Below are 26,790 nucleotides of genomic sequence, written 5' to 3'. Positions count from 1 at the left end.
TACTGCTCTCAAGCCAGGTGTCACCCATCTTGTATTTGTGCCTCTCATTTTTTTTGCCCAAGTGCAATACTTTACATTTCTCCCTGTTAAAATTCATCTTGTTTGTTTTGGCCCAGTTCTCTAATCTGTCAAGGTCGTTTTGAAGTGTGATCCTGTCCTCTGGGGTGTTAGCCACCCTCCCAGTTTGGTGTCATCTGCAAATTTGATCAGGATGCCCTTGAGTCCATCATCCAAGTCGTTGATAAAGATGTTGAATAAGACCGGGCCCAAGACAGAACCCTGTGGCACCCCACTAGTCACTCTTCTCCAGGATGAAGAGGAACCATTGATGAGCACCCTTTGGGTTCGGTCAGTCAGCCAGTTACAAATCCACTGAGTGGTAGCATAGTCAAGACCGCATTTTACCAGCTTCTTTACAAGAATATCATGGGGCACCTTGTCAAATGCCTTGCTGAAATCAAGGTAGGCTACATCCACTGCGTTCCCTTCATCTACCAGGCTTGTAATTCTGTCAAAAAACGAGATCAGGTTAGTCTGACAGGACTTATTTTTCAGAAATCCATGCTGACTATTGGTGATCACAGCATTCCTTTCTAGGTGCTCACAGACTGTTTGCTTAATGATCTGCTCCAGAATCTTCCCTGGTATTGATGTCAGACTGACTGGGCGGTAATTATTTGGGTCCTCTCTTTTCCCCTTTTTGAAAATAGGGACAACATTTGCCCTCCTCCAGTCTGCCGGGACTTCGCCTGTTCTCCAGGAATTCTCAAAGATGACTGCCAGTGGTTCTGAGATCACATCTGCCAGTTCTTTTAATACTCTTGGATGCAATTCATCTGGCCCTGGAGACTTGAATACATCTAAACTAGCCAAGTATTCATGTACTATCTCCTTAGTTATTCTGGGCTGTGTTTCCTCTGCTGAATCATTTGCTCCAAATTATTCAGGTCGGGCATTGTTTTCTTTATCGGAGAAGACTGAGGCAAAGAAGGCATTGAGGAGTTCAGCCCTTTCTGTGTCCCATCTTCTGTGTTTGCATTTCACCATCTTCTCCTCTGAGTGACCCCACTGTTTCTTTGTTCTTCCTTTTGCTACGAACATACCCATAAAAGCCTTTTTTGTTGCTTTTAACCTCTCTAGCAAGCCTGAGTTCATTCTGTGCTTTAGCTTTTCTGACTTTGTGTCTACACGTGCTGGCTATTTGTTTGAATTCCTCTTTGGTGGTTTCCCCCCTTTTCCATTTTTTGTACACACCCTTTTTTAATCTTAACTCAGTTAAAAGTTCTTTAGATAGCCACCCTGGCTTCTTTAGGCAACTTCCATGTTTCCGTCTCATTGGTATTGCCTGAAGTTGTGCTTTTACTATCTCCCTCTTAACAAACTCCCAGCCAGCATGGATGGGGAGGTGTGGAGAATTCTATATGTTGTTGGAACTTTATTGCCTCTATTTACATTTCAATACAGGAAAGCTTTGAAGACAAGGTGGCATGTGACTTTATTCCCATGTCTTTGCTGCACAGACATACAGGTAAGCAGCCACTGGTCCATGAACACTCTCAAGCTGTTAGGGCAACTGGCAACCTGAATGCCTAATGACATATGGGTAAAAGAAAGGCAGATTGGCAAGGAAGGTTAAATAGTATGTACTTGTATTGGCAATGTTGTTCCATCTGTTGTAGTTAAGCACAAGGCACATGTTTAAGGTTAGAACCGGAATCTTTCCATGTTGATGAAGAAAACATTTGATCTCGGAGAGCCTACTGCTAAAACTGCTATTGAGCAGGTAATTTCAATCTGTTTTAGCATTTTAACTTGTATATGTTTTAAAGTACAGTTGTATTTATTTTTTTACTTTATTGTTTTATCTTCTTGTAACTGGCTTTGAGGTTCTTCTTACAACCAAGTGGTGTACAGTGGTACCTCAGGTTACAGACGCTTCAGGTTACAGTCACTTCAGGTTACAGACTCCGCTAACCCAGAAATAGTACCTCGGGTTAAGAACTTTGCTTCAGGATGAGAACAGAAATCGTGCTCTGGCGGCGCAGCAGCAGCAGCAGGAGGCCCCCATTAGCTAAAGTGGTGCTTCAGGTTAAGAACAGTTTCAGGTTAAGGACGGACCTTCGAACTGTCATCACACTGAGAGCCAAACTGCACACTATGCTGATTGGGCTTCCTTTTTATTTTTTGCTTTCAAATCAAATCATGGGGAGTTTCAACTTTGACCTGACTAGTGGTATTTGAGTGGAGGATGTCTAACCCTTTCTTCCACACAGCTTTCTGTGATCTAAATGCTGCCCACCTAGTTGCTGTTAGTGCTGAAGCAACAAAACCAAACTTTCCCAGCAGTGCTCTTCCTTTAAAAGCTAGAGCTCCCCACTCAGTGGGGCTAGTCCACAAGGACAAATGGAGCTCTGCTCCACCATCCTCAGTCTACCCTCAGCCAGCCCCCACTTGCCTGCCTTCTTACTGGCAGCTGGTCCAGGGTCTGGCATTCCCCATCAGCTAACTCCTCCTTAGTCTCACTGCTGCCCCGTAGGGAGGAAGATGGAGAGATAACTAGCATTCATTAGCTCTACTTGTCATTGGTTCTGGCCAGTGGCGTAGCGTGGGGGGTGCAGGGGGGGCGGCCGCACCAGCCGCAACATCTGGGGGGGGCGCTCACACTCGCAGCTCTCTGCCCCTACCTGGCTCACTCACTCTCTCTCACTGCAGTGCTGGCTGTGCGAATCCGATCCGAGCCGCCAGGTCGCCGCCCACCGTGGAGGGGAGGGTGCCAGGCGTGCGGTGCAGTGCGGAGAGAGAGCGAGGGACTATCTGGGGGAGGGACAGTGCAGCGGGGGGGGGGGCGCAAATTACTTGCCTTGCCCCGGGTGCTGACAACCCACGCTACGCCACTGGTTCTGGCTCAACCTTACTGTTGGTCTCCCTGCCTTCTGCCCTACCAGTTCCAATGGGCACCAGCCCCCACTGCTGCTTCAAAGCAAGCACTTAAAACATTGGGAGGTCCCACCATAGGTCTCTCACCTAATGTGAGGATTGGCTCTGACACTGGGAGCAGTGAAAAAAGCAGCAGAACACGGTTCATGCAGGTTTGGGCTTTGTTCAAATGAGTCTGAAGTATGCTCTTCTCTAGGAGCCTATGTGTGGCCAGTCTGTAATCTAGCCAAGGCTGTGGCAGAAAGCAGCATCCATTGGTTGCCACCATTGCTCCACCTGGCTGGCTGCCCAGCTCCTTCTCAACCCTGCCAAACTAAGTCCTACACAAATGAAGCATGTTGCTTCTTGGAAAGCTTACATTCTTTAACAGATGGACAAATCTGCTACGGCGTGTATCTCTTCACTAAGGTTATGAGCTCTTCGGTTTTTTGTCCCATTCACATCGCCAACACCATATGGATCAGATTCTTACTTTACCAGCAAGGCTAAGGAGCTGTCCACCAGAATAAGAAGCAAGGCTTTCAGAATAGCAAGGGAGCTGTCCAGCTACAGAGCCACAATGAGCTGAATAACAGGAGATGTTGCATCAGCAAGTGCGAGGCACCAGCTGGGCAGCTTTATAGCCAGCTTTGCTGCTCCACTCCTTTTCTGAGCATCAAATTATGCTGGGGACCCGTGATTGGATTTCCTTTTTATTTTTTGCTGCATTTTTGGCAACCGTGGAGAGTTGCAACTTTGTCAAAAGAGATGGAAGAATTGTGGTGATCAATCGATGGTAGTGCCACCCAAGAGGTGGAAATGCATCTTGTTCTTGCATTTGAGAGCTGTATTCTCAGTCAACAGCTCAGGACTTGCTTCTCCTCAGTATATTGGAATTGTAAAGATATGATACTGTACATAACCTCATGTAAAAGTATCCCTGTTACACACTGCGAGAAATATACGTATATATAGAGAGGGGGGGGGGGAGGGATATATGAACACAAACATTTTGTTCATCATTCTAAAAGAAAATATTTAATAATGAAAAATCATTTCCCCCCAATTTTTCATAAAGAAACGAAGAAAGAAAGCCTTCAGAGAAAATGGGGGGGGGGGGTGGAATCTCTCCCTACCCCCAAATTTTTCAGTCCCCCCACCAAGGCCTTCACATCTCTAACTCCAATGTACTCCTCCTTCAGCCATCTGTCAGCACTTCCTTTCTGATGCCCCTCACAATTCAAACTGAAAATAATAAAACAGGAGTCACCAACATGTGTTTCACTCCCTGACCTAAATCGGGCGATATTGCAGGCAAACCCATTCTTACAGACTCACCCACAAGTCATAACAGGCCAAACTCATAACACCAACCTGTCCTAGAGGAAGCCAATTAGATAAACAATCTCATTAAAACCTGCAAAGAGTTCATGCTGTGATGCCGCAAATGTAGCTTTTATCTTATTGTGCATATTAAGCGGTGAATCAACCAAGTACATGCTGTTTTACCCCATTTATGAATTGGAGCTGAGAGCCAAGTCTTAGGCAATTATGAAAGAACTCCATGGGCAAAGGAAGCACCAAATGCTTCCAAAGATAACAGCAAAAACACCAATGTACCATTTCCCCCCCTCCACCATTCAAGTACACTCAGGAGGCAGCATACGTAATAGAAAATATGACTGCCAATTCAGTCCTACAGTACACAGAGTATTTATGAGATGATAGCAATAAACACCATTTTACTAGCAAATGAAAAATTATCTAGTGACTATACTTAAGTTATTATTAAACATGCATGTATGTGATAAATTTACATTAGAAAGTCAACTGAGGGTATTCCCATTAAATTAGGTGAGGGGGGATCTCTGGTCATCCAAGTGCTGTTAAACTACAACTCCCATCATCCCTGGCCATTGGACATGCTGGTTGGGGTTGATTTGGAGAGCCAAAGGTTCCCCACCTGCCATTAAATAAAGAGATTTTATCTAAGAAAATGGCAGACTGCCTCTCCCCATAGGAACCTACTCGAACTCCTAGCTCTGTTGAGGGAGTAGAAAGGATTATGGTGCCACCTAGTGTTTCTTATTCCTGCTCATTTTCCAGGCCATACATGCATACAAGCATAAAATGGTGGCCTTTTTTCACTTAGTGTCACAAGCATGCAGACTCTTCTGTTAATACAGAACTTTACAGCCAGCAGAACACTAAGATTTATAATTTTGCTTTTAAGTCAGATAATACAATACTATTTATTAAAGCATATATCTTAAAGTTAGATTTTAACTGCCCCTCTCATTCTGGCAATTGTCAAACGTAACATGCTGACCCATTTGTCCTTTATTGCACAGTATGCCACATTGGAGCATCCAAGCTGAGTCAAGCAGGGCTGGAAGTTACCACAGATCAGCTACAGAGAACTGCCAGAAAAGCACAGCTTGAAGTCAGCACAGCAGCTGATCAGTGGTACCTTCAAGCCCCACTTGACTGGGCTTGGGTTTTCCTTTCTGGCACAGTGTGCCTTGCTTCAAAGGGGTGGGCGGATCGGGTCACCTGATATCATTGTTCTGTCAAGTGATTTACAGGTTGGTCAATCCACCTATTACAACTGTCTGCCAAGGGGGAGGAAACCCAGCGGTCAGTTCCGCACCCCTGTTCTAGGGCCTCAGAAAATGTTCCAATGCAAACTGGGAAAAGTGCAGATGCAAACTGCTCTATGCAAATTACCGGTATTCTAACAGGCATAGGAAATTTCCACATAAATGATCCTTTGACCATCTTTCCAGGTACTTCCCTTTGCCAAACAAACTTCTGCAAGATGTTGTTGGTTTATGATTTAATAGTGCTTCAAATGGATGGTGCATACTAAATGCAATGGATCTATGTTTCAACAAAACATCCCTTGCCATTCTTCTAGAAAATAGCCATTTGACATTTTATGAAGACAGATCAGTTTGTTCCTCTTGCTATACTGTTTGTCATATATATCTGCCAAAATAATGAAAATGTGCCAGAATGACTTAGCCAGACCACAAGCTTCAAAAAGTTAGGTGCTTTAATGGAGCAGAAAGTTCCAAGATTTATTGTGCAAGCTTAACTGTGGGAAGAACAAAAACACACTGTTTGCTGTGTTAAAAATGGAATATAAATGTCATTATTATATGCAAGTCAAGTTTAATCCTCCATGTAGCAAAAAGCGTAATTACTTTTTTGTAACAGGCCTGTGCATACATTAAATGAATAAGGGAAGCACAAGGAATTTGGTGAACGTTTGTGGTTACTACCCCTAGCTGCAAAAAAGAAAAAGAAAAAAGAATGTGGGACTGAAATGGTTTTTTAAAGAAGCAATGTAAAAACTTTTTTTAATTAACTTGTCTTTTGGCTTCTGCTCCTATAAGTCAGTATATTATTGCGGTCACATTCCCATCCTCTCCTCTGCAAATAGGAGGGGAAATGACAGATTCTTGATTTCATTTTGCAGCTTGATAAAATCTTAAATCATGAGATGTTAAATAATTATTTTTGGCTATAAACTGTTGTTTCCATACTAGTTCCATCAAGCAAGAGTTTCTTTCCAAATCTTATTTAGTATCTGACGGAAATTTTGATCACAGGCAAGCTGTAAACAGTTGTCCATACCAGTGGATGTTTGCTCTCTGTACAGAAGATCAGATAGCCCTGAAATTACACTTTATACCAGCGTGCCATAGGAGACACTGTAGTGCAAATCTTAAATATATGCACAAGCAGTGTAAGTGAGCTTGCTCATGGTTCTCCATCACAGTTGCTGCTGCAAAACCACATTTAAAATTCCCTATTTTCAGGTCCTACAGTAGGACTCCTATGCACACTCAATGGGGAGCAGTAAGTGCAAGGGAATCTCAGTCTTCCTGAGTAAACATGGGTAGGCTCAGCTTTTGATCCTCAACATGCCATGCTTAGCCCATGTTTGTGCTGCTCTCACTCTTCTGCTAGGCATGCGCAGGTTGTTTCAGGGCAATGCGCACTGTTGGAGACTTGTACCAGCCTAGCATGGAGGCGCCAAACTGGGAGCGTGATGAGCTTCCATGGACAGGAAGTTTAATGCTACAGGATGTGTACCAGTCCCAGCAGAGTCAAAGCAAAGAAGCAGACGAGTGTCGGCTTGCTGACCTTCTAATCTACAGTGCACTTGGTTCATCCTGCTTCTGTTATAATGCTGTCTCTTCGTAATTGATGGCTTTCTTACCAAACCCAGACTTATAATTACAACAGCACTGAAACCCCCCCCCCCCCCGGCAGAAAAGGTAATTTACTCGAAAGCACAGGAAATGGAAATCTCCAAATGCCATATTGTAAGATTTCACTGCACCCAACTGGAACTGCTTAGGAAGGATTGTACCAACCGCTTCCACAGCAGACATGCCAAAAAAAATTGTGATGACGTGGTTTTATCACAAGCAGAGATGTTAGAGGAATGTTTTGTGAAGAAATCTGGCTGTGCTTGTATTAGCACACCGATTTAGTAACAGCAGCTCTAAAAGGACAAGAAAACCACCCATGTGCATTTGAACCAATGACCTCCTAACCATGTATTCTTCTTTTTGGCCCACACCACAGGGTTCTCTTGCTTGTTGATGCTGCCCGCTTATATGTTTTTCTTCCACTGAGGACTGAAGGGAGGAGGCAAAATGTTTTGCTCAGAGGGGCGCTGAAAACCAGCTTTTAATAGACCTGTTTTAATACAGTGCCATGGGGAAACGTCTGTGGGCTTCATACATCTTGCAGAACTCTGGAAAACCATGCAAGGAATGCAAGCACCCTCTAGTGGAAGCAGCAGAGTTGGAGTACTCATTCTTGCCCCCCCCCCCTGCATTTGATTTTGACAGCTTCCTCAATGCTTGAAGAGAGTGACGGTTGTTCTGAAATCCCTTCTTTTGGCTTTATTTTTAATACTCAGTTGACCATGAGCACATAGGCTAGGGGAGGAGCTTGTCATCACAATGCCACTGTTATGTACTGAAGTTCTCACCCTGGGCCAGCAGGGGGATACTGTAGATAGTTATGCAAATGAAGGATCGAAAGTGACGTTCAGTGATTGGATAGTTTGTATGCAAATGAAGGATCGAAAGTGACGTTCAGTGATTGGATAGTTTTAGAAAGTTGCTACAGTCACGTTGTTCTGGAGCTCTATATAAGCAGGCTGACTGAGCTCCTCAGTTCAGTTCTGTTCTGGCCTTTGAATAAACAAGAGCTGTTTGAAGAATCACTGTGTCGTCTGATATGTTCGCCCACAACTTAACAGCCACCCCTTCATCTTCTGTGACCCAAAGGCCATGTTTGCGCACAATGGAGCTACCCTTTGGCAGTCACTCAAAAGCAGCCAGCTGTCAAAGAAGCAGCCTGTTTAAAACCAGATCACGTTGCATCAGGTTTGTTACCAATACTGCCAAAAAACATCTCAGTCCATTTCCCATTAGCATTTCCCATTTAAGGAACCAGGCAGAGGGCACAGTGGTGCCCACCCTGTAGAATGCCCTTCCATCAGATGTCAAGGAAATAAACAACTATCAGACTTTTAGAAAACATCTGAAGGCAGCCCTGTTTAGGGAAGTTTTTAATATTTGATGAATCATTGTATTTTAGTATTCTGCTAGAAGCCGCCCAAGGTGGCTGGGGAAACCAGCCAGATGGGCGGGGTACAAATAATAAATATACTATTATTATAGCATTCCTTGGCCCTGTGTTAATAATTTTTTGTCTCTTTTTCACACTAGCCAATTTAAGTTTGTCTTCTACACAACTTTATTAATTTCACCCCACTTAAAGGATCTGCCAGACCCATCGCTTTAATCTCAAGAAGCCAAACTCAAATGTCATATTATTACATAGCTTAATGTAATAAAAAGTCTAATTAGGAGTATACTTTCATTTTATCCTTGCCAACATTAAAGTGTTGATAACAAGATTAAAACCACCCTTAAATACTTTTTAATGAAATCACATTTAACATGACATTTAGAGAGTGCCTTTAACACACACATTAAAGGTTCTACTTTTGCTTGTTCTTTCAAAGCCAATCTTAACATGAATTGTAATGTCAGATTTATTGGTGCATTCTAAGTCTTAAACACAATTCCCTGAAAGCAATCTCTATTAATCACAGCCGAAAGCTGCAATCCAATGCACAATTCCATGGGAGCAAGTCCCCTTGAATCACTGCTAGACTGATTGCATTTGGAGTCCAGTGTGGCTATTTATTTTTTTAAAAAAATACAAATGTCAAGAGATCCAATCATGGCTCTCCCAAGCAACATGTAGTTTGGTCCCAGGTTTAAACCTATTGCCTGCTGACAGGGATGTTGTATAGGGATTGTCCAGCATCTTGAGCCCCAATATCTTTCATACCAGGCTCTAGATCTTCTGCCCCTGCCATGATTAAAATGCATCTTGTAGCGATAAACATGGTTTCGGTAAGTTGGCAGCCCTAATAAGCAGAAGCACTAGGGCTAACTTGTGTGTTTGGCAACCTAGGAGACTACTGTTTGTTCGAGACATTTATGCATATGGTATATTCATGTGCAAGCTTTTAAAACTTGTATCAAACTTGTTTATTCTACTCTATCTTTTTAAAAGTTAAGTAGAGTTGTGTTTAACCCAGTTGGATTGAAAACATAAGTTGTGAGCTTTGTAGAGTGGAATTATGAACTTTGATTAAGAAATAGTTCGAGCTGTAGTGACCGCATAGCTAGGGTTGCCATATGTCCTCTTTTTCCAGGACACACCCACTTTTTCAGGTCTGGTTGTAATATGGTCCTCCTTCCCCCCAGAAACATCCTCTTTTTCAGGACTGAAATTTCTGCCCAGGCAGATTTTTTAAATTTGGCAAAATGTCTGGAGGGTTTTGTGGCTTACGGTAATCCAAGAAAAATTGTCTAGTGCATTAGACTCAAATCTAAGGCACCTGGCTAAGCTAGTCTGCAGCATAGAATGACAACAGAGCAACATCTTAAACTAGCTACATACTGTATAAATTCCTTCTATTGGATCAAAGAATGCTGGCTAAGCTACAAGATCTCAGAGAAGTCTGGGAGGGCAAGAACTAACATGCCCCTGCCTTTAAGGCAAGTCCATATGTACCTGTTACGTTAAACAGTTTAATAAATTGTTCTGTGCACACTTATGTTCACAAAGATGCGAACATGAGCCCAAGTACTTTCATGTGGCAACTGAGGGAGCAATCTGTATTATTATTATTATTATTATTATTATTATTATTATTATGTTGAAAGTTAAGAACATTGCTACTAGCAATATATCACAGCTTCTATAACTTCAGGTTGTGATCTGGGTATCCATCCTGGTATCTTTGCATTCCCTTTGGCAAATAAAAATTCCCACATATATGAGGCCCGATCAACTTGGCACACGCAGGAAACCGGTTTTAAAACAATTCGCAGCTGGCACTACATACTTGTGAAATCAAAGAATCATATAATTGTAGCGTTGGAAGGGACGTCCACCAGCTTCCAACGTAGTGAATTCTCTTACCATCAGAGAGTCTGTCCTAATGTTTAATCAGAATCTCCTTTCTTATAATTTGAATCCATTGGTTCAGCTTTTGCCCTCTGGAGCAGAAGAAGACAAGCTGGCTCTGTCTCCCATGTGACAGTCCTTCAGCCCTTGAAGATAGCTATCATACCACCTCTCAGTCTTGTCTTATCTAGGCGAAACATGCCCAGCTCCTCTTCATAAGGCTTGGTTTCCCAACCTTTTACCACATTATTTGCCTTTCTCCTCATATCTTCCAGCTTGTCAAATATCCTTCTTAAATTGTGGCACCCAGCACTGGACACAGTATTCCAGATATGATCTGACCATATGGTTGACTCATTTTAAGCTTGTGATTTACTAAGATCCCTCAAACCCTTTCACATGTACTGCTTTCATGCCAGGTGTCCCCATCTTATATTTGTGCGTCTTATTATTCCTACTTAAGTTTAGAACCTTACATTTGTCCGGATCAAAATTCACTTTGTTAGTTTTGGTCCAGTTCTCCATACTGTTAAAATAATCTTGCATCCTAATTCTATCTTCTGAGGTATTAGCTACCCTTCCCAGTTTGCCATCAGCTGCAAATTTGATGTGAAGCCCCTCAATTCCTTCATCCAAGTCACTTATAAAGATGTTGAACAACACCAGGCACAGGGCATAACGCTGTGGCACTCCACTTGTCACTTTTTTCCAGGATGATAAGGAACCATTGGTGAGCAGTCTTGGGTTCAGTCAGTCAACCAGCTACACATTCATCTAATAGTAACATCATCTAGCCCACATTTTGCCAGCTTCTCCCAAGAATATAATGAGAGACTTTGTCAAAAGCCTGATTGAAACCAAGATACACTACACCCACAGCATACCCCTGATCCACTAAGCTTGTAATTCTATCAAATAAAGAAATGAGATTAGTCTGGCATGATTTGTTATTGAGAAACCTGTGCTGGCTCTTAGTATCCTTTTCTAAGTACTCACAGACAGATGGTTTAATTGTCTGTTATAGGACTGTTTGTCACAGTGATGATGTAAAGCCAACCAGTCTAGTTTCCTGGATCTTCCTCTGCCATACTTTCTGAATATGCGAAAACATTTGCTCACCTCCATTCCACAGGGATTTCACCTGTTCTCTAATAATTCTCAAAGATTATAGACAGAGGCTCTGAGATTACACCTGCAAGTTCTTTTAGTATCCTTGGATGCTGTTCATCAGGCCCTGGAGATTTGAATTAATTGAAACAGCCTCTTTTCTTATCTTATCTCTGATTTATTTATGCCCTAGATTAAGCTCTCATCCAAGTTTTTAAACTGGAGAGGATGTCAACAGTTAGGTTCATAATTCCATGTGGTGGGAATGAAAATCTATACCATTATTTTAGAAAACTGTCTTTGAAGAATGTTCTTCTATTACAGGACAGGTGATACAGCCTGATCTGAGGTTAGCTTTATTAAATCTGTTTATAGATTACCATAAGAATTTACTGCTTAAGAACTTAATCTTTCTCATGTCTGCAAGTTAGAAATATATTACCACAACACTGTAAAACAGCTTATAACTTAACTCCAGAAGTATGGTGGGATGGATTACGGAATACAGCCCTTATGGAGAAACTAATGAAGCACCTTAGAGCACTCAGAAACACAAAGTCCAAAGACAATTTTGAAACTGTTTGGTACATGTTTATTCAGTACACTGGAAAGGACAGTGTTGTTCCTTCACCACCAGTTACCCACAACTCACTCTGGGACAATCTGTTAAGATGGGCAGTAAAGACACCTAACTGATGTAATCAGCTCTAAACTATTTAAAAGCCTGTTAAATATTTGACTGTATTATTGACATTGTATATGCACAGAACGTTTATTGTGGGTGGGGATATACAAGGGTTGTTTGTTATATACATTTTCAGAAACTGAAAAATTAAATTACAAAGATGATTTGGGGTGGCGGGAGAGGGGAACAAGGCTGTTGTTTAAAGTTCACTAACTAGTTCCATTCCCGGAATTGCTCTGTTTTATTTTACTTTGCTTACAGGGTGGTTTGGCGTGCTACAAAATGCAGTGGCAAAAAGAAAGCAGGCACTTGCCATCATAAATTTTCCCGGAAGCACTCTTGCACATTGACACAGATTTATGTCACAGAATGTGTCCCAGTCCATTAAATACTTTGCACTGCCCTATCTAGCAAACCTGTCACAGCCCTCCCAATAAACTCTGTTCATTTGTCCATGCTTATAACAAACATCTTTACATTCATTAGTATATATATTTATGAAGTAGAATAAGACAAGCAGATATATGCAGTTGTGAAGGGTGAAAAATTAAAGGTTGTGGGGAATTGTGTGTGTCAATTATCATCAATAAAAGATTGACAACAAAAACCCACACACTCTGGTGTCAGAGTGAAGCTGCGAAGCAAGTGGTTTTCATTCCAACTTCTGCCTGATCAGAAAGCCGGGACATCCTGTGCATGTTTGCTCAGACAGAAGTAAGCCAGACAGAGTCTTCCACCGCAAGCCTATGCCTGCCTACTCAAGTCCCACTGAGTTTCAGGGGACTTGGTCAAAGGTAGTGTGTATCAGGGAGCAAGCTTCACTGAATACGATGGCACTTAGGACTGAATAAAATCACAGAACTGTAGAGTTCTGTGGGGCCACGGGGGTCATCTAATCCAACCCCCTGCCACGCAAGAATCTTTTGCCCAACATGGGGCTTGAACCCACGACTCTGAGATTAAGAGTCTCGTGCTCTACCGGCTGAGCTACCAAGGGGGAATGCCCTGCCCTGCTTTGCCCCCGCAATAAGCGATTTACGATCCACCTTGCTTGCAAGCGGTCGAAATCCTAACGTTTACATTTGCACCATGGGTGGGATGGGACCACGGCTGCAATCCTGGCCCCACTTACCTGGGAATAAGAAAGTTCCTTTGCTTCTGAGCAGGCACGGCTAGATCTGCGCTGTCATACCTCAGCCGTACTTACCGGGCAAAGCAAGCGCCCAGCGACTGGGACTTGGGACGGCTCGGTGCCGGGCGCCCTCGCGACTGAACTAGACGGAAGCCGAAGGGGCGCGCTCGGCGTCGCGAGAGCCAATCCCGGGAAGCCGAGAGCCGCATTGGACCAGAGAGGCGCCTGGCGGCAGCGCGGACAACGGGGGCTCTCCGGCCGCCCCTCTCCCCCTGAGTTACCTGTGGAAGTAGTGGCCGCAGAACATGCCGCCCAGGAGCCGGCAGCCCAGGGGCGCGAAGCGGGGCGGGCTGCGCAGCGCCAGCAGGAGCGCGGGCACCAGGAAGGCGGGCAGCTCCTGCAGGAACCAGGCGCAGCGAGCGGACAGGTGGGCGCGGCGCCTCGGCGGAGGCTTCTTCTCGCTCTTGTCCGGGGGCGCCGGCGGCGGCTCCTCTTCCTCCTCCTCGTGCTTGCCGTAGCGGGAGGGCGTGTGGCTATAGAGCCACAGGTGCAGCAGCCCCAAGGAGAGCAGCACGGAGCTGAGGGACCTCACCAGGCTCGGCGAGCATTGCATGCTGCTCGCGAGGGGGCGCTCGGCGCTGGCGGCCGCGGCAGGGCAGCCCCGCCATTAATAGGGCCGCCCGGGCGCCCGCCTCCCCCTTCGCGAGGAGGGGTGGGGTGGGGGCTGGCTTGCTCGCAGCTGAGGCGGGAGCCAGAGGAGGGGCGAGCCAGCGAGCGAGCAAGGGATGGCTAGAGCGCTTCCTCGAGGTGTGCTTTCTCCGTCCCCGAGAATAGACTTCTCGCTCTGCTCAGCCCCCTCGGAGAACCAGGAGCGATCTCTCTAGCAGAGAGAAAAAGATCGAAGGGTCCGAGCCACCAAAGCCGCGCAGGACGAGTTGCTCCACGCTCCTCTGTCCGATCCCAGAAGTGCCTCGTATGGCCCCTCGCGCTTGTCTTCGTGGGGCCACGAGGTTGCTTGTTGTTGCCGTGCTCTCCGTAACAGACGGACGGTGCTGCCTTTCTGGGATCTTGTCAGCCCGGTGCTAAACCTGTGCTGCTGCTGTTGTTGTTTAAAGAGCGGTGGGCAAGGGCTGGCCTGCAGCATAAGAGCCAACTCCTAGGGGCAGAGGTCCCTTGCACCCCCCCCAATAAAATATTTGAGGGGACACCCCCCCCAATGTTGATGGGCATTGCTATTCAAATAGTGTAGATGTGCCCCATCATGTGATCGATGATGCAGTGTAGGGCTTAGTTGCTCCCCCCCCCAATATTTCATTCAAGTTCGCACCCCTTGGCCTGAGGCAAAATGGTTCCCCATTTCCATTCCATGACCAAACTGGCAGCTGAATCTAACCTCCAAGCAGGGGTGAAACTAGGCTTTCTTTCACCCAGGTCAAAGAACCAGTTTGGCGCCTACACACACACACACTGGGAGCCTCAATGGCGCACCCCTGGAGGCTTCACCTGGGACAAAAAAACCCCTAGCTAGCTGCCCCCCCCCCTTTACAGCTCTGCCTCCAGGGGACACTGTCCTATACCTGAATCTGAAGGCAGCTGGCTAGCTTAGGGTACCCAGGGCCCATTTCACACATACACCTTTGTACCTCAACACATCACTGCCGCTTCTCTCCACCCTCGCATTAGACTCTGCCTACTCTTGGGGACGGCCTTGGGGGTGGGGAACCAGTGGCCCCCTAGGTGTTGCTTGACTTTGGCTCTCATCAGCGTAGTCTGCATGTCCAGTGGTCAGAGGTGTTGGGGACTGTAGTCTAACAACATCTGGATGCTCATAATTTCCTCAGCCCTGGCTGTTGTTTTCAGCCTTTCTAGGTTATTTAGGAGTGTAATAACACGCTGGACTTTGCGGCCTTATGGTTATTGAGGCACAAACCTTCATCCAGTACACCCTCCTTGCCTTCTGGAACCCTCTTATTGGGCAGGTCCTAGCAGCAGGATCAGATGAGAGGATACTGCAACACCAAATAATGAAATGAAAGGCCCTGAGAGTTCAGCTCCGTCAATCCCACCAGGAAAAAAATCCCACAGAGAAATGTCACTAGCAAAGCTGGCCCAATACACGCATGCTCCTTTGCCTATTCCACATACGGAATCCAATCAGAGTGGCACTTGAATCTTATTTCAGCACTGTCAACCAGACAGCATCCTTCACACCTGAGGGCATCAGGCTACCTTAGGGGGGTAATGTGCTCTGTTTTCCCACCTGGTCTGATAGGGTAGAAGGAGTGGTTAGAGTAGAACACTGCAGCTCCCTTCCCCTTCATCAGTACAAAGCTGAGTTGCCTCTTACAAGCAAGTGTCTGGTCTCCTAATTAAACACCCTCTCTCCCCCTGCTGCTTCCCTGTTCAAAACTGCTCCTTCCCATACCTGATCTTCTCAAATAGGGGAAAAAACACTATCAGGGTCTGTTATGTGTATTTGCGTATAATGTGTAGTTCCAACAGCTTATACAGTAGTACCTTGGTTTAAGAACAGCTTAGTTTATGAACAACTTGGATTAAGAACGCTGCAAACCCGGAAGTAGGTGTTTTGGTTTGTGAACTTTGCCTTGGAAGCAAAACATGTTCCGCTTCCTGTTAAGTGTGTTCCATTTGTAAATTGAGTCCCCCGCTGCTATGGGAAAGCACGCCTTGGTTTAAGAACGCTTTGGTTTTAGAATGGACTTCCGGAACGGATTAAGTTTGTAAACCAAGGTACCACTGTACAAATAAATGTCAGCCAGGAATTATTTGGATCCATCTCCATGCACCATCCATTAGCTTAGGCCTCACAAAACATTTGGGGCCAGTGGGTTATGTGGGTACATTTTGAATTTTGAGAGTGTGCTGTAGGCACCAGCCACAAAATGGCTGCCATGGGAGCTTGATGTGAAGCAAAACTAGAGTACAGTCATGTTGACCTATTTGTAATTCCATAATCGAATAAAGACTCCTGTTCTAAAAGGGAAGGTTAAATGATGGGGGGGATACCAGAAATGCATGTGTAAGCAGTTTTATTGGTGGTGGTTAAGAAATGTTTTAGGGGCAGGCTCCTGTGAAAGGACCTTGAGAAAACTTGTAAGGAACTGCAGAGGATACATACACAGAAGAGCAGAGTCTGCAGATTTGCTGCTCTGCGTGTGACAATGACCTTAAGAGCCATTAGTTTCCATTTCTCTTTGCACACTGAGCACCAGCAGTAGAACCACAATATAATTGACTCTTTATGTGGAGGAAGTTGTGCCATTCATGATCAGTGATGGTGGCTCTAAAATCGGGGGGGGGGGGGATCCACTTTCCAAGCAACAATGTATTACAGCTTGATAATACAGCAATTCCCTCATGGAAGACATTTGAAAGCTACAACTAATGAACAACTGCAGTGCCTGATCTTGTAAACAGATGGTGTCAAAAGGTACTAGAATTTTGTGGTCTTGGTGGTCATGATACTCTGTTAATCCCAGTTAGTCAACAGATTACATGCATGGGATGTATATTTAACATGACGAAAATGTTTGCTTTTATAATCCATCTTTACAGGTGAAATTAAGGTTTAGAGGCAATCAGGAAAACAGATCCTCTGCAATTTGGATTTTGAAATTTGACATCAACATAGAAACTTCAGCATCAAAAATTAACACACAATTTGACTGGTTTGTTTCCCTTCCACCATCTTTTGAAGAAGAAGGATGCCAAGTGTCAAATCCAAAGATGTGTTTGCAAAACTTGTAAAGGCGTATTCCACCTCCCTGGAAACTGTTGTGGGTCAAATTCATTTCAGCATTACCAATTTCCTTGTGTCCATTTGAGAGCCTGCTATCTCTTATTTCTGCCTAGTGGAGCACAACCCATAGGTCTGCATAGCCCTTCACCAAGAGAAGGAAGTTTTTTCAATAACAATACAGACATATTTTTGTGTATCTTGACAGTGTTACCATAACAGAACAGACTCTGTCTCCACAGCTGTGGCCAAATCCATTACCTAGCCACATAATGTGGTCTTTCAATGGACAGCAGATGCAGTCTACCACATTCTTTTTCATTAATCCAAAAGTTATATTAATCCCTAACTAGGCTCACTGCACAGATTGTCAAAAGAGAAGCTGTGAATTGTAGCAATAGTGAAGAATGTGATTTGGGAAACATTAACAGAACTACCTGAGTGCCTGGCGTGCTCTGGTCCATGGGGTCACAAAGAGTCGGACACGACTAAACGACTAAACAACAACAACAGAACTACTGAATATTGTACGAGTCACACAGAAAAGGGTCAAGTGGGGACAGAGTTCATATTTCCTGACTGAAATTGAGCACTATTGAAAAGACAAGTTCGTTTCTTCTGCTACTGGAATCTTACGTCCCATTGAACTTTTTTTTTTTTAATTAGCCTAATAGTCTTATGTCTGCTGCTGCTCCATTACCAGATTGGCATGTATTTTATAATAGAACACAGCATACTTTCTAGTCTTCCTGCATTCTAAATTTTTTTGATGTAGTTGCCTTTACAAGCTTCCAATTTGTTTGCTCCAGGCAATGTAACAAACTATGCAGGAATTATACATGTGTAATGTAATCTTAGAGTACAGAGAGAGTTCTGTCTAGCAGTTGGGGAGAAAAGATATAATCATCCTATGGGCAAAAAGGGGCATGTACTGTACACTAACTTCAACCAAGGACAAGATAACACTATTTAGTACAATTAAGGGTGATTCCTGACTCACTATTTTGCGGGAAAGTTTCAATCACATGCTGGAACTTTAGATTTCCACAGTTAAAGGGTATTAAAGCATTATGTCACCCTAGTGCAACAAACCCACTTTTAAAAAGAATCGGACTTCTTGCTTTTTGGAAAGTAAATCAGGATGAATGCTCAATGTACAGGTCAACTGGAGGGGCTCTAAGATCAGTTTTCTAAAGAGAAAAGGCCATATATAAAGGAAAATACTGTACATGCATTGATACTTTTAAAATTATTATTATTATATTATGGAAATACGGTGAGCAAAATAATTATGCAAATGTGTATACATCTAAAAAATGATCACTTTGGCATACTCTTACTTCTTTTCCACACCGCAACATCCCAGTCCCTTAGTGTACAATAGGGCAGGGTCTATCTCCCAATAGAAAAGGGCCAGAAAGGGAAGCTGAGAGTTGACAAGGACTGCAGAGATCTTGCCAAGCAATTGTTGGATGCTTCACCCAAAATATTTACTAGTCTCTTCATTTCTAACCAGGCATGGCCTATCTTCAGCTGGAAATATTTTCATGTATTTTGGCATATAGTACATATGAAATTCAAAGTTGTAGCAGAAGTCTTAAGGATATTGTATGAGACATATGATGTAACTCCATATTCCACACTACCGCTCATTGCTATAAGGCAGGGATGAGGAACCTCAGGTCTGGGGGGCAGATACAACTATCTGGCCCTTGGAACGCTCTCCAAGGGTACCCCCCACATTAACCACACCCCCACTCCAAGGCCACGCTCCTCCTCACTGGCCCCACTTCACACTCATTGGCCGTTTGTGTAAAACCTACTTTACTGTACAAAGGTAAAAATCACACCCATTGCTCTATTCTCCTCTGCCTCTGAACCTGCTTACCACTGGCATGTGCCCCCCTCAAAAGGTTGCCCAGAAGGAAATGCAGCCATTGGGCAGAAAAAGATTAGTCACTTTGTCACCCCCACTATAAAGGAACATTACTGTCAACATTCCTGCCAACCTAGCAGTTCGAAAGCACATCAAAGTGCAAGTAGATAAATAGGTACCGCTCCGGCGGGAAGGTAAACGGCATTTTCCTGTGCTGCTCTGGTTCTCCAGAAGCGGCTTAGTCATGCTGGCCACATGACCCGGAAGCTGTACGCCGGCTCCCTCAGCCTGTAAAGCGAGATGAGCACTGCAACCCCAGAGTCGGCCACGACTGGACCTAATGGTCAGGGGTCAGGGGTCCCTTTACCTTTACTTTACTGTCAATATTGTTTTCCTCATCAAAGATGGGCCAGGATCCAAAGAGCTTCTCCTGGCAGGCCCAAGGGCTTGGATATGCCTCATAGAGTTTTTGACTTCCCCGTATACTTTGAATAACAGACACCCATATGCTTTTAGAAATCCAACCAGGTTCAAAAAGAGTTTTCTAGTGATGTAAGCTACTGTTGAGGTTGGGGAAATCAAGCACAAAAAACCCTGGTTTGCAGCCAAGGTCCCTTCAGCCCTCCCAATAAAATATTTGAGGGTGCTGGGCCCCTCCGAAGTTGATGGGCATTGCCATTCAAATGGTGTCCATGTACAGCATCGTGTGGAGCAGGGCTTATTCAAGTTCCCACTCCTGGTGTGCAGAAATAGTCAAGCTGGATGCTAGCCAAGGAATAATCCCTATTACATGGCTTTAAAGAATAAACAGCATCAGCATCTATCTATGTTGTGACAGGTGCCTCATTTAAAAGATATGCTGATATTTATTGCAATTAAGTGCTGTCTGTTTCACTCACATGCAACTGGAAGGTGTAGTAGTTTCACTGGAAAAAGCAACTAGTTGCACTGAAAAGCAAAGAGTGTGTTAGATCTGGATACAAACTGGAAGAAAAAGCTAACTTTTGTTTCTTTTTCATCAAGTTTTCAATATAGTGAGGCATTGGAGCCAACTCCTAGGGGCTGTGGGAGCTTCGGCCCCCCAACAAAGTATCTGAGGCAGCTGCCCCCCTAAAAAAGTTGGTGGACACTGCCATTCAGGTGGTGTGTGTGCACCATGTCATGTGATTGATTATGTGGGGTGGGGCTTACCTGGGCCCCACAATATTTTATTCAAGCTGGGACCCCTGCAGTGAGAGAGGAGACAGTTGATCTTTGCAGCCCGCAGGCACCAGGTCCTTCAAGAGTCTCAATGTTAGAAAGAAACCACATTTTAATCTACAAAGAGATCTTTGCCTACACTGGGGGGAAGGTCCCACTGCCCTCTTGAATAGACATATATAAAATTACACTTAGTTGATCAAGCATGTTCATCTGGCAATTAACGCAGGGTTGGTGCGTGATAGTTCTGAACTGCAACTGGATCACATGCTAAAAAGTGGGTTCAGAGATAGCCCTTGATCTGGAATAATTCTTGCTGCCATCTAAATAAGATGGGGAGGGGATAGGGAACCAGCTCTCTCTGTTATGCTCCCCACTACCTGTGCTTATGCCTACAAGAAAAGCTTTTGCATTCAGAAGCAGTAGAAAAGCAAGCCCTTATCCTCACACCCAAGCTCAGACTTTGAGTATATATACTGTAACTGCCATCTCAGCAGTATTGCAGAGACCAGATATTTACTGATAACCTACATAGACACTTCACTTAACATTTTGGCACAACCACCATGGATTTCAACCTGAATAACAGGAAGACTTGTCCCCAGATCTGCTTGTCAGTGTGCCAAAAATGTCCTCACGCTTTCCCCATAATAAAGAATTGAACGTCAAAAGAACAAAAGAACCTTTCCTACATGGTCTCAGAGTCTGGCAGCCATTCGCATCAAGGAACAACCCCCAAATTCCAACTGCAGTTAAGAATACTGACAAAACTCTTCTTCAGAGATGCCTCTGGGATTTCTGTGTAGACTACCCAACCACAGTGCCTTGGGAGCTTGTGCTGGAGTGGAGACTACTGGTCTCTTTCTGGCATTGTTTGTGGAGATCTTGAGAGTATTGGGTTGAGTGATGACACACGGCCATTGCCATCACTGTATGTAGACTTTTCTGCATGGCTGATGTATGGGCATCTTTGGTGACCAACATCATGATTGGTGGATGTTAGAAGAGTTACCAGGATGCTATAGGAGTGTCTGCCAGTGTAGCCATTCACTTTTACTTCAACAGCAAGACAGGAATCAGATATTTAATCTGAGCCAGAGAGTTTAGGACTGGAAATGCTTGCCGTGTATTAGAGGCCAGTGCTACTAGTCCCCACTCCCACCTCCATTTGCATCTTGAAGACTGGAAGTGTGAAACAACAGCTAATACACATCTTGGCTGTTAGTCCTGGTAGACCTGCTCCTGCCTTGCAGGCCTTTTGCCAACTGGCCTGGGAAGGCAGGTCCTGATTGACTCCAGCTACAAAAGCTGAAGCTGCTGAAGAGGCCAGAAATCATCTTGGCTGTTTCTTAGTGCAGACTGTAATCATCGAGCTTGAGCTTCCACAGCTTCTGCCTGCCACGAACCACCATTGGCAGGATTGGCAGCAACAGGTATGTACCATGCTTATTATAATATTTCATTCTCTTGCTAATTGTGCTGTTTTAATATCTGACTTCCTTTAGAAATGCTTTCTTTTGAAATGTTAACACTTTGTTGTTGTTGTTTACTTTGCTGTGTTAAATGTGCATTCTGCAATTGACCTCCTTTGTGAAGTTAAGATAATATTTTAGTTTCCCATTTTAATTGCATTGCTTTTAAGGTATGCTTTATATTTGCTTTTCATCTGTCACTGTTTTATTTGCGGGTTTCTTATGTTACAAACAGCGCTTTCTTCAGCTGGAACCCACTGGAACTCAGTTCCAGCACCTCTCAGGTAGGCACCATTGTCATTATAAGTTCTGGCACCTATTTCTCTAGAAAAAATGCACTTTGAGGGGTTTCCCCCCCTTAAAAATATAAAGCAGTATGGAAATTAATAAATTAATAATGTGCTGCTTAAAGGATACATAGGCTCTCATCAACCACAAACGATCTGGTGGGATTCCAAGTGCTTTCTTACTCACAAATATCCAGGTGACAAAAGCATTGGGTCCATTAATACCTCCTCTTCAGTAGGCATCCTTTGTGAGGCCCATTGCACACTATGCATGACAAACAAGTGCACTGATTGGCAAACATTCTATCGGGAAAAGCTCTTCCCACGTTCAAAGCACAGCTTTGGCAATTCGGTTCTCTTGGGAATTTTCCCAAGTCTTGAAATCTGTAATTGTGGCTGCTTCTGTCCCCGGGATACTAGCCAATCTGTATTAGGACATTAGTTTCATTTGAATACTATCTTCAAAGGGAAAATGTTACACTTTTGGACTGACATCCAACACTAAATGTTTATGAAATTTCTCCTGGAGTACACCTAGTCCTGGTGACTAATTGTGGTGAGCTTGCTGATGCAGTGCATAGGCGTACCTTGAGGCGGGCAAAATCAGCCCTCTTCCATCCCTAGCGTGAAGTGATTTTGTCCAGATTTCAAGCAAATTTTTCATTTCCTTCCTCTGCAACAGCCAGCATTCCATGCCCACTAAGCATGTTCAGTCTTCACCAGGTCAGCTTTTGGGAAGTTTCCACCCCTCCTCCTCATTTTTTATTCTAAATATATTATGCCCTTCTGCAGACTTCTGAGTCCTCCCTCACAAGCATACTGGAACTTCCCTGTTGTGTGTGTGTGGCGGGGCTACTTTGGCAAAATAAAGAAGGCTTTCGGAGAATTGGGATTACTCTATACATGACTAAGCTTTAATGTTCTTGGGAAGCTTGTAACTCGTTCATCAGTTCAGGTACACATTAAAATATAAATTATTTGCTTTGACAACATATCACAAGGATATGTGTAGGTGTGCAGATGGTGGAACATCACATGAAAGTTAAGGCAATCTGTCCTTTCCATACTATGATGCAACAAGATGGGGAGGAGAAGGCATTGGTGCTTGCTTATATGAACTGGGGCAGAAGGAAATGAACGCAAATGATTTGCCTTGGAATGGGTGCTGAATAGCGCAGCAAAACAGGGAGAGAAGCCATTATGGCCATTGCAGGGGCAGTCTGGGTGGATCCTTCTCGCACGCAGCATAGATGTCTTGCTTTGGGCAGGATTGTTTTAAGTCTATTAACATTCCTTGGAGCCTTCATTAGCAATGATGGGCTTTGCATTGCATTCCAGTTACATAACTGCAGCCCATTCCCCTTCTGGTTCATGGCTCATGCCATGAGTAATAGGTGTGTTCTTTGGCCATTCAGTGATGCAGCATTAAATGGAGGCAAAACTTCTGCTATCTGAGATAATGGCCTTTGGAAAACACACACACACACACACACACACACACACATGCTCAGGCTGTACACTACCATCTGGATCTCTGCAAGCTACAAATAAGTTGGGGAAAGATTTGAAATGTTTTGTTTTACAAATGGCCTGGCCCAGCTTCTCATCTGAACAGCTGAATTCTAGGATAGTTAGCAAGTTAGCATTTTCTTTAGGCAGATATTCAGACCTAGATTATCGTGACCAAAGAAACTTTGTTGGCCGGAACATCCTGGCTCTTTTCTGTTTTCTGGGTAAAAGCTCAAAATAATCAGTTCCGTTCATCTCATCACATTGAGAGAGTTGAAGTGTTTTGAGTTTGGCTTTCTGATTATCTTCCCGGACATTTTTCAATCTCCAAGTACAGACACAGATTTTATACCAAGCCATAAACATTGTATGTCTGTATTTTATCATCTGTCCTTTTTTTTGCTGAAAAACCTCATCACTCACACAGGCCCTCATTTGTAAATTCTTCACAATCCGTACCTGAAATCATCGTTTGCCTACTTAAAGGATTTTTCTTTACCGTTCCCCAGGAATGCCAAACTGATTTGTTTTGCAAACCCTATAAAAACCTTGTGCGATAAAATTTGTTGCAATAAGTCATGTATACAGAAGATGAAATTGGATGGTAGGACTGGTGGGGGGGGGGACTTTATAAGACATCCTTTTCAGTATAGCAAAGCTGAGGAAACCTCTCTTAGCCCAAAGACCACATCCCCTTCTGGGCAACCAACCAGAGTCCTACAGATGTCTCTTCCTGTCTCTTGCAACTCTTCCCAGACCACACTGCCCACTGGTCTTTCTTCACATCCTCCTTGACTGATTTTGCCTGGCTAAAATATGTCCCTGGTCTTTGATAGTGACTTTTGCTTGCCTGGAGAGAGTGTGGGTAGAAATTTTCCTGTACCATACAACATACCCTCCAACATTTCTCAATCTGTTGGCTGCCCTACATCCTCCAACTGCCTCCTGACACCCACACAAGATGTTTGCTGCCTTCCCCCAAAGTTGTTTGCAACCTTTCTCTTTGGATCCAAGGCCCTCAGCGCAAAAACAAAGACTTGTTTAGATGATTTCCACAAATTAACCTCCTTTCGTTTAAGTGTTTTGCTGACTGGAGAATCTCCGCAGGCCTGTGCAACTGTGGTCAACAGCCACTTGACTCAGCCATCTCCCAAGCCCTTTTCCAAAAGCTATTGAAGGCTTGTTTATTTGCCAGATGCTCTCAGGGAATCAGCTGTGGGTTTTCCATTTCATACATTATCTCCTTCCTTTCTACTTTGTAACATTTGTTTTAATGTTTGTATGTGAGGTTGCTTTTTACTGCCTTATGTAAGCACATTTTTATTATAGTATGCAGGCCATAAATTGCATTTTATGGCATTACGTAAAGTTCCAACTGTTGGAGTGGCCAATATGGAAATTAAATTATTTTCTGCATAAATTAGTCTAGCTCTAAAATACCAAATCTCCTGCCTCCCAGCACCACATTTTAAAAATGCACAGCTGCTCATTACAGGCAATGACCCAGGCAAGGCTCTTACAAGCTCAGGCAAACAAGCAAATAAACAACTTCACGTAACCTAGAAGTTCTCTTGCTACTAATTAACTTTTCACGTGATCTGCTTTGGCCTGTCCCTGGTGTTTGGCTAGACCAGGGCCCTCTCAAATGTAGGAGAAATTTGTCAGTATGGAGCCTCACAACAAGCCCCAATTGGTCAGACTTTATTCAGTGATGGATTACAGGACAGAGTCCAAAGAGTCTGTAAGATCTTTCCATAAGAACATACTCTATATAGGACAAAGATGTCGTCTTAGTGGTTTCATCCTCTGACCAACCACCTTCTGCCACCCATATCTCTTCATCCAACCACAGTCCTTGAAATGCAACTTCACCCAAAACATTCTCTGTGCAGAACCCTCCTTGTATCTTATCTGGAGTGGGTTTTCACTCTGTCAGTGTTAGGTTCTTACCAGGTTTTTTTATCAGGCCTTATGGATAATGGGTTTTACAGAATTTCTACCTCACCAGACTGGTGTATTCTGCAACATGCCATGGAAGCAAAAATAGGGCATTAGGGGTGGGTTTAGTGACGCTTCCCCAATGCTACTACATTATTGCTGTCTGGAGGGGCTGCGGTACAACAAAAGCAGGATTAAAAAATAAACCAGAACATTTGTGGCATTAAAAGTTACAAGATTTCATGAGGAAGTTACGGGATATGTACTGATTGGAAATGAAGCAGTGTGGCTGCCCCCCAACCTCTTCAGGAAAAGACAGTATGGAAAGCAGGAATGTGTGTGATTGTCCCAATACCATTATGAGCCCAAATCATCAGAAATGCAAAATAAAAAAGACTTCCAGAGGAGTCCTTTGTTGCAATGACCTGCCATATTCCGGTTTCTTTCTCTAGAGAGCTCAGGAACATCAACATGCCACATGCAAAGATATATAATCAAATATCAGCATTTTTGTTTAAATTCTATATAGCCTTGCCTTTGATTAGAAGATGTGACCATTCTTCCTCTGTGCTTCAGCCCCATCTCTATGTAGCATTCCAAGAATCCCCCACATATATTTTAATTTTTCACTCACTTTTACTCTAAATTCCCCACATTTCCACATCCGTTTGCATTTTTTAAAAAAAATCCTTATGAAAATTCATTAGCATTTAAATGTGAATTTCTCCTACTATGCACACCTTTTTGCAAAGCAATTTCCCCCAATGGTGTTTCCCCCCACTAATCTGTGTGTTTTTATGAACACTTTACTCTAGTATATCCATTTTTGTACACATTATTTGGATGGAGAACTGTACAGCAAAATTCAGAGTGCACATTTTGAAGGATGGCATACTCATTCCACCTTTAAAGCAGATTTGAAGCACATTCTTCCCCTCAAAGAATTCTGGACACTGTTGTTCACCCCCGCACAGAGTCACAATCCCCAGCGACTCTTAACAAACTATAGTGCCCATAAATCTTTGAGGGAAATAATGTGCTTTAAAGATATAGTATGTATGCAGCCTAGAACCCTCAAGCTCCACAACCTGGAGCCAGATGCAAAATGGCTCAAAGGGGGGTGGCGTGCACTCATAATTAAAAAATTAAGTCCCTCTAAGTGCAAGCTTAGCCCAAGCATTTGTGATTAGTACCAGAACCAAGCTCATAGGTCCTTTCACATTGAAAATTTCACTCCTAGTTCGTCCTCCACTCAGGATTCTTTTTCAGCAACCTAATTTGGTAATTGTGGTGGTGTGGTGGACTTCGTAACTGCTGCCATTCTTAGAAAACTGGAAGTCAGAAACCCCTTCTAAACTACTGCAAGTCTTCCAGGAATCTACAACAAGCTCCTTAT

The 26,790-nt window shown here is 43.8% G+C and overlaps 1 protein-coding gene across 1 annotated transcript in view; it reads right to left on the bottom strand.

The window, feature by feature from the left end:
- Nucleotides 1-14,069, bottom strand: part of SRD5A2 (steroid 5 alpha-reductase 2) — a 28,868-nt gene extending 14,799 nt beyond the window's left edge. Inside the window, exon 1 of the mRNA XM_083432261.1 lies at nt 13,637-14,069. Within this exon, the coding sequence (XP_083288387.1) occupies nt 13,637-13,968 (332 nt within the window). The 5' untranslated portion in view covers nt 13,969-14,069. The remainder of the gene's footprint in view (nt 1-13,636) is intronic.
- Between the last annotated feature and the right edge of the window lie 12,721 nt (nt 14,070-26,790).

Source organism: Podarcis tiliguerta (genome assembly GCF_965153285.1).
Source record: "Podarcis tiliguerta genome assembly, chromosome: 3".
Lineage (NCBI taxonomy): Eukaryota > Metazoa > Chordata > Lepidosauria > Squamata > Lacertidae > Podarcis > Podarcis tiliguerta.
The sequence above is the reverse complement of the archived record's forward strand: the minus strand, read 5'-3'. Positions and strand labels throughout refer to the sequence as shown.